The sequence below is a fragment of the Trachinotus anak genome, unplaced genomic scaffold, assembly GCF_046630095.1.
Source record: "Trachinotus anak isolate AG129_WGS33_773 ecotype Australia unplaced genomic scaffold, CSIRO_AGI_Tana_v1 ptg000032l, whole genome shotgun sequence".
Taxonomy (NCBI): domain Eukaryota; kingdom Metazoa; phylum Chordata; class Actinopteri; order Carangiformes; family Carangidae; genus Trachinotus; species Trachinotus anak.
This window is the reverse complement of record NW_027273883.1, coordinates 20,579,931-20,588,277: the sequence shown is the minus strand read 5'-3', so window position 1 is coordinate 20,588,277 and position 8,347 is coordinate 20,579,931. Positions and strand designations below refer to the sequence as shown.

At 39.6% G+C, this 8,347-nt stretch overlaps 1 protein-coding gene across 1 annotated transcript; it reads right to left on the bottom strand.

Moving 5' to 3' along the window:
- Positions 1-445: 445 nt before the first annotated feature.
- On the bottom strand, positions 446-6,234 carry ccka (cholecystokinin a). Its single transcript, XM_071469070.1, has 4 exons — positions 6,160-6,234; positions 3,790-3,860; positions 3,487-3,676; positions 446-2,802 (listed from the first exon to the last, which is right to left on the bottom strand). Exons 2-4 carry the CDS (start codon positions 3,856-3,858, stop codon positions 2,663-2,665), a joined length of 399 nt encoding a protein of 132 aa, XP_071325171.1. The 5' UTR covers positions 3,859-3,860; positions 6,160-6,234; the 3' UTR covers positions 446-2,662.
- Between the last annotated feature and the right edge of the window lie 2,113 nt (positions 6,235-8,347).

Genomic DNA, 8,347 nt, shown 5'->3' with positions numbered 1-8,347 from the left:
GAACCACTGGTTACACTCAGTTACAGACAGGTGGTAAACAGGAGTCAGACAGGAGAATAACAGCATATTAACACAGCATATCTACACATCTACATTTTCTGTGCACCGATATTTGTGAAGCAGTTGTGTGTGTGCGTCTTTGTGTAATGGTGCTTGAGAGAACAGGTAATCTCCTGTCAGTAAACCTGTCTGATAATACTGACTTTCTTTCAACAAGCTCGATGGGCAGGGTGGCCATCAGAGTGTGTGTGTTTGTGAGGTGAAAAGAAACCTGAAGTGTGTGTGTGTGCGGTACGCAGGCCTCTGTGGACTGTGCAGCAGGAAGTGTGTGTGTGTGACAGAAGCTGAGTTTTATTCATTAAATTAGTGTATTTTATTTACTCCCAGTTTGTGATGATAAATCAAAGTCTGTCTTTGATTCACTTTCAATAAATAAAACGCAACAGAAGAGACTAAGTCATTTCATTGTTTCGTCAAAAATCATATACACGTACATTTATATTGCTTCATATCAGTTTTACAAGCAAATTTACATCTGATACATGATCATCTATTTTCTGGAGACAACACTTTGTTTTTCAAAACTAATAGCTTGATTTTATTCAGTTTTCTCTACAACAGGGTGCATTCAGGTTTATGTTCAGCTGTGCGGTAAAAATGTTCACCATTTATGTGTTTGTTCCCCATGAGCATTTGATTTAATTCATCTGTAGGCATTAAAATAAAATAAAAAAATCACTTATCATAGTTGTCCACTGAAAGGTCTGAGACAGGTATTCCCTCACTTTCTGCTTAGCAAAGTTTAGTTTAATTTCCCAGGAGGACAGAGACCATGCTGTTCTTTACAGCAGCTCCTGTTCAGTCAACAACAGCAGACCTTTCCAGTTAGCTGTGTGCACATACTCTCACTAATGAGGACTAACACAGATGGCTGACATTAATCTTTTTTAAGTAGGAACTGAGCGAAATTTAAGAGATACTTCTAAGACAGGATTAGACCAAGTTACATTTTTTCCTGTTCAGGAAACTGGCTCATTAATCTGGATGCTAATCCTGGGAGAGCCTGATCTACATTAACAACAGACACTTATGGTAATGTCCTGGCTTCTGTGGAATCTGGGCTCTCCTGGTGAATTTCACCAAATGCTCATGTGGAAGGACACCATACAGCAGAGGGACATCCACTATTTCTCTGCCTCTAATGCTGCTCCATCCTGAACACAGGCAGTGGCTACATGAAATGCTTAGGATCAGCCCACCAGCTGCGCCCTCCAGACGTAATAGATTCATTATTCCAAACAAATAGATTTGCATTTCTTGCTGACGTCAGAGAATGGAGCTTTATTTTGAATTGTACTAGATCTGAAAGTTGGTAGAAACATAGACTTTAATACAGAGACTTAACCTTTGATAGTGCATACATACATACACAATGATCTTTCAAAAACAAACAGAAACACTCCTCTACTCATATCTACAGAATTTGTATTCCTGATTTTCACTGTGTGCCACTGAAGTCCATTATGCAATGATAGGGAGACTCCCAAGCGTCTCACATAGACAACACCTTGTGCTTTCCAAAACATGTCTTGTGCTTTTCACACTGCACATTTTTAGCCCAGGGTTACCTTCAGCAGTTAGGGTTGGAGGTGAAACGTTGTTGCTGTTTTAGGGATACTGCTACTGACTAGTGGCTTGAATTTGAATCTAAAGACGCCAGTACAGTTTCTCTCACTGGAATGAGGCTGAAACTTATTCAAGGAGCAGGTTTTTGCAAAGTCCTTGCTTGTTTTTTCTGCTAGCCTATTGAAACTGAAAAACACGACTTAAGTTTGTATCAGACTGAAGAGCAAATGTCTGTTGAGCTGTTAACACCAGTGAAAGCTATCTTCTTATTGTCAATAGATCCTATGAAAAAAACCAAAACCAACAATGAATTGATTTTACTAACAAGTGTTTTCTGTGTAGTGTGGTGTATTCCTCTGTGCGTAGAGCTTCATTGTGGTCCATAAACGTTGAAAACACAAAAATGAGCCACACCGTTCCACTCAGAGAAATGTTCCTTCATTGCTGTTGTAGTTTATTTTGAATTTAAGCCACATACATTGTCCTGCTGCAGTAAATACTTACTAGAGTATCAAATCTGTATCAATCCACTGCAGAAAATAGTCCCCAACAAATCAAGCATTTATTCAGGTCTGGTCAGGTATTTTTGAGCCTTTATCAAAAATAAAAGTAGAATATATTTGTTTATTTGGATGTGTTTTTAAAGACATAGATCTTCAGTAGGAGCAAATGGTTTTGGGGCTGAGTGCCACAGACTGGCTAGGGAAGTCAGAACCTACTAAGAAATGAACTATTGGCCTTTTCCTTTAAATTTAGTCCTTAAACATAATGTTGAGACACTTTGGGGAGTAGTTTGGAAAGGGCTCTTTAGTTCAGCACAGAGATTCAGGACTCACAGTTTGTAGGATATGTCCTCCTGGTAAATTACTCTACTCTCTGCTTATAGTATGATGCTAAACTCGTACTAAGATCCAGCCAAGTCAGCCCTGGGTTAAAGTAAGTGCAGTGTGAAAGGGGCTCGTTATCTTTGTGAGCTTTTGTTGGTGGTGGTGGTGGGGGTTGTAACTCAGGTTTTCAGCAAAAGCAAGCCATGCCTTTAGGAGGAGTATTCATACTCCTCTGCACTGCGTCTTCCAAAGTCCATCCAGCCAAGATAATCTCTGTCCTTTATCCTGTGGCCTGGGGCTAGACCACTGGCTCTGCTGGTCAGGGAGGATCTGGTCTGGTAGGGAGAACCTGGAGGAGCCAGAGACAGGAAGAGAATGATACACTGATGTGATGAGGACAGGAAGATGTCATTCTGCTTGGCCTAAACAGGATTACAGTGCACATTTTCCACCTATACTGACTCTATAAAAATAATGTATAACCTATGAATTAGGCGAAGTAACTCTTGCTGACTTGTTCTGTTTCTATTCCCATCTTTGTGTGTTCGGTAAGACCAGAGAGCTCAGCAGGTCTCCCAGTCACACAGTGTCGACTTGAAAAAGAAACACAGATACACAGCGACAGAGAGAGCAGAGAGTGAGGTCAGGAAACAGGGAGATGAGTGAAGGGGGGGAGGATAGAGGAAGCAGCTAGGAGGGAGGGAAGAGGAGGAAGCAGAAGTGGAAAAAGACAGAGGGAGGGAACAAGGAGGAGGTACGGAAAGATGGAGGGAGAAGAGAAGAAGCTCGAGGGAGGTGGGAAATGCCAGATGGTGGAACTCCGGCACAGCATGAGTGATGACAGATTACTGAAGGATGGACGTCAGGAAGAGAGAAATAACACGACCAGGAGCACAGTAAGACGAGAGGAATGACCTGTGTGTGATGAGATGAGACGACTAAAGGAAAGACTTTCGCTCCAGTTACTCTTTCTGTCCATCTCTCCTGTCCTCTGCATCCTGACAGTAGTCAGGCTGTACATCCAACTGCTCACCTTTCCTGGACATGAGTCTGGCCAGTAGTTGGCTCAGGCTGTTTCGAGTGTCCGCGTCCTCCTGGGGTTGGTTGTAGTTGGCGAGTCGCCCTGAGGGGGGCACTGGAGCTGAGCGGGCCTGGCGCGTGTGGTTGGTTGAGGGGGGAGGTAGGCTGTCTGACAGTAAAGCCTCACCCTCAGCTTTCTGTGACTGGAGAACAAAAAATATAGTGTGTGAATAGAGACATTTGAAAAAAGTCGTTTGAATTCATTGTATGTACATGTTTTTATGCAAAAAAATCTCTGTGTGTGTGTGTGTCTTACCATGGGCAGACTCAGAGAACCACTGGACAGAGCAGCCAGGAGGACACACACACAGATACCTACATTCATGACTGTACAGAGAGAGAGAAGAGGAGACAATACAATAAAGTTAATAATCCTCTACACCTAGTGAGGTCATTTCCCTCTTAGATCATTCACTCTATACTGTCTCTCCTCTGCTCTCTGCTCTCTTTCATGGTCTCCCTTCAGCTTGTTGAATATGTGCCCCTGAGGGTTGGGGGGAATCGCATGTAATGTTGGTTTTGCAGACAGAGATAAATCATTTCGCATTCGTTGAAGCACAGCGGTGGAGGAAAAGATCAACCTTTGATGATTCACCTGGAACATAAGGGAAACATGCTCTTGTCTCACGCAGTCACAGAGTGGCAGAACAATTTAGTGTTTATCACACACACACACACATACACACACATACACACACACACAGAGGTGGTGTGCGGTGTGGTTGTGATGAATGTACACTGTCAGCATTAGCAGAGTCAATCATCTCTAATCTTCATTTGGCCCAATGTGCTGTTTTTGAGAGTTGATATTAACATCTTCTTTTTCTTTACTCACTTATTCACATGAAAGCTCCAAAAAAAAAGAAAAAAATCAGATAAATTAGTTAAAAAAAAACAAAACAAAACAAAAAAACATATCGAGGGTGTGTAAATGGTATTGTCTTTACAGATCTGCTGATAATTTAAAGTTCAGACAGCCTGTATCTACTGAGATAACCGGCATCAATTGAACATTTTCTCTGAAGGAGCAGTTCGACGTTAGTGTGATGAAAATACGCAATGTGCAAAAGCCAAAAACGCAAAAACAGATGGCATAATGTTACACTGACCGATTTGTGCACACTGTATTTCTCTTGGAGTCTGGCAAAGCAGCACATTATGCTTGGTGCCAAAACATTCATCCAGAGGAAACCATCCAATTAGATAAATTCAACAATGCAGGTCGCTCGGAGGTTTTCAATCTCTGATAATTCAAAACCCCTCTTTCTCTGTCTGTCTCACTGTTTCTATTACAGCCGTGCTCTGTGGACCTCTCCTATTCTCTCTCTCGGAGGTTAAATTTGTTTACTGTTTCTCAGGTCTTTATTCAGTTGCTTCCTCTTTGTTGCGTTTTGGTTAATTGGCCGCGTGCTCCTTTACTGCTGCATTCATGCACAAGGAAAGTACACACTCAGGTTGGTGTAATGGTGATCTCAAGTGCCTTGACACCTAGTTTTACATGGAATATCTTCCTCGTGAAGACTTTCACTTATTAGCTGAAGTGAGCAGCCTTTTCCCCTCATAATACACAGAATCAAAACTGCTGAGCATGTGTGCTCCAAACAAAGATGTGTTCATCCCTCAGTAACTTGGATAATATTCTTCCTATGAGAGTTTCCTCCGGTTATGCATAAACACATTATAACATGAGAGATACAGTACCGCATGTTTAAATTAAACTCCTTCATTCAGAAGTTTTAAACCATATGATATCTAGACTTATTGCAGTAACTCAATACAACAGTCCATTTGAATGATTTTTGTTTAAATTGACACAGCGGTGGTGTAAATAGTCATTCTGTGGATGCTAATATAATTCCTGTTAGCAGCTGGTCATTGTCTTTCATTCATTATTCAGTGGGCTGGTAATGATGTGTTATTATAATATGTGTGAAAGCTCTCTCCCTCTCCACCCTTCCTCTCCTCAGAAAAAAATGAAAGAGGTAAAAAAATGTATTTAAAAATGTATTTATTGCAGAGATGAATATGTATCTCCTTTGGACTCTAATTTCTTTCCTACTTTTATTTTTGAGTGCAATCCTACTCATTATATTTGTAGCAACAAACACCACAAAATATGGTATGCATTAAAAACATTATTTTGTGTAGAAAATATATGTGCACAGGATTGTGTCTACAGGTGGAAGTTAGGACAAAAAATTTAATTCAAGTGTCATAATTGGATTATTTGCACACTTAGATAATAAAGTATATGCCCTTAAACAAGCTTGATCCCCTTTCAGGTGTAAATGGGCCTATTTTTATTATTATAATTATTATAATTATTATTATTATTATTAATACAAGCAAGCATTAATATAAGCAGTTGTCAGTTTGTCAGTCAGTTGTTTTATATCTTATCATAGAAACTTACTGAGCTACAGCTATTGATGGAAACAAAAAATTGAATATTTGAATTACATGAATTACGAAAAACAAATTTCCAGGTTTACATCAGCTTTACAGATGAACCACACGTACAACCTTCACAAAAACTGTAAAAAAAAAAAAAAACTGATAACTTGAATTTCCTAACAACACAATTGCAAAATTAGTTTTTTTTTTTTTTTTTTTTTTTTATTCTTACCTGCAGTTGTTGGTGTGGACGACGAAAGGATGAGTCTGAAGATGCTGAGCTTTGTTCCTCCAGTGATGAGGCTGAGAGTGTGTGTGAGAGAGGAGAGACCATGTTTTATACTGACACACAGGAAGGAGGAGGGGTCTGCACCGAGGGGAGGGGCCTGCTGCTGGCGCAGAAACTGATGCCACTGACGCAACTGAGGACGCAAAGGTGCACACATACTGCAAACGCACAAATAAACAGACACACACGCAAGCGTGTACACACACCAAACGTGAGTAAGGGTTGTGGGACAAAGGTGACAGCTTTAATTGTGCTGCCCTCTCTCTCATCCATATATATATATATATATATATATATAAATGGTGAGAGGAACATGCACACACACACGTTGGTATGAATATGTGGTTTCTTGTGACAAGAAGCTGAAAAGATCTTTAATAAAGAGTGGTGAGGTGGAGAAACTTGGATGGAGGAAGATCAAAGTGCAATGGAAAAAGTCAAAGATAAAGAAAGACTTTTATGAATTTCTATTGTGTATTATGTGGATGTGAAAACAGGACGAGGGGTATGAACATGGTGTAAAATATGTCCCACACTGCAGCTCAAGGCTGAAAAATATTTCCACTCCATCACTGTGTTTGAATGTTTCTTTCTAATAGACCAGAGGCAACATGCAGTTCAGTGCCCTTCCAATTTCAGCAAGGGCAAAATGACTGTGACTGATCAAAACCAGGGACACTGGTGCTTTCTTTTCTTTAAATCACAAATGATCACTGATGCATTTTTGACAGATTGAGTCCAAAGTGGGTCAGAATGTAATTCAGAGACTTTAAGTAAAGTTTTATTGTGTCTGATGCATGTGCAGCCAGTGGCATTTCAGAAGAAAAACGCTGCTGAAATCATTTACACAGAAAATATTGTTGCCGTCATTCTAACAGACCAGTCCAAAGGTTTGTCTGTTTAATCACCAAATCAATCAATCAAATAGCAACTGTTGATTTTGATTGCTCTAAGTATTTAACATCACGCCAATTATCCTTTTTTTTTTTTTTTTGGCAACACTTATAATAACTTCCATCAGTGTCTATGCATCCATCAGTAATTAATGTGGTAAAGCTAAGTCCTGTGAAAACCATGTATCTCTGAAACTAAAACAGACTAGTTTTGTGCTTTGTGCTGATGCATTTTAGCAAACCCAGTTGGTTTTTTAAATGGCTTTCATGCAGTAGCTGAAGAAATAGGACCCATGAAGGGACATTTTAATGTTCCTCAAAAACTGAAGATGGTTTTCTTGAGCAGCAACAAAATAAACTTGGGATCTGATGTGTAAATGGTGCATATGTTTTTCATTCACAATAGCTTATATATGTAAGTCTGATATACAATGATAGAAATGAAATTGCTGAATACATTATTCAACAATTTAACATCTCTCTGAAGGGCCTGAAAAAAATATCACAATATACCACAAGCTGCAAGGTCAAAGTAACTAAAAGATTATTTTAAACTGATCAGAAAGAGAAGGTAACAGAATGAGTTTGCTTTGTGTAGAAAGGTTGAATGGCATTCATACATTAAAAGGTACGAGCCTCACACTGGCATAATAACACGAAGTGGTGATGCAGTTGGTTTTTAAAGGGTTCATTAAAGCTGTAAGGACTGGCCTCAGCTTTTAACTCAGTGCTGAAGCTAGAGCAACGATTATTCAGTGATTGATTTTATTATACTTTATTCAAGCATTACAGATTACCTCTACAGCGTCTTTATTGCAACATTTAAATCATAATGCTATTTAAGAAAAAAATATCTTTTATCAGTTGTTCTCTGTCAGGATGAGCCTTTGGTGCGTGGTGGTCATGTTGAGTGAAGACATACATCTGTTATGAATAAATTTCTCCAGTTGTTTAGCTGCCGAACAAGGTCAGGCAGTTTATATGCATATATATTGTTTATATGTGTAAATATGATATGATGATAATGATAATGAGCTTTATTGTCACTGTAACAGTACAAGTACAATTACAGCGAAATTACAACAATCACCCCATCTACACATAGGGCATACAACATATAGTAAGACAAACATAACAGGATGACTGCGCTGCAAAAGCAATGACTCAAGACAATTTGCTCCAGGGGAGGGGGGAAAGGGGGGAGGAGTATGTATACACGCGCGCACACACACACACAC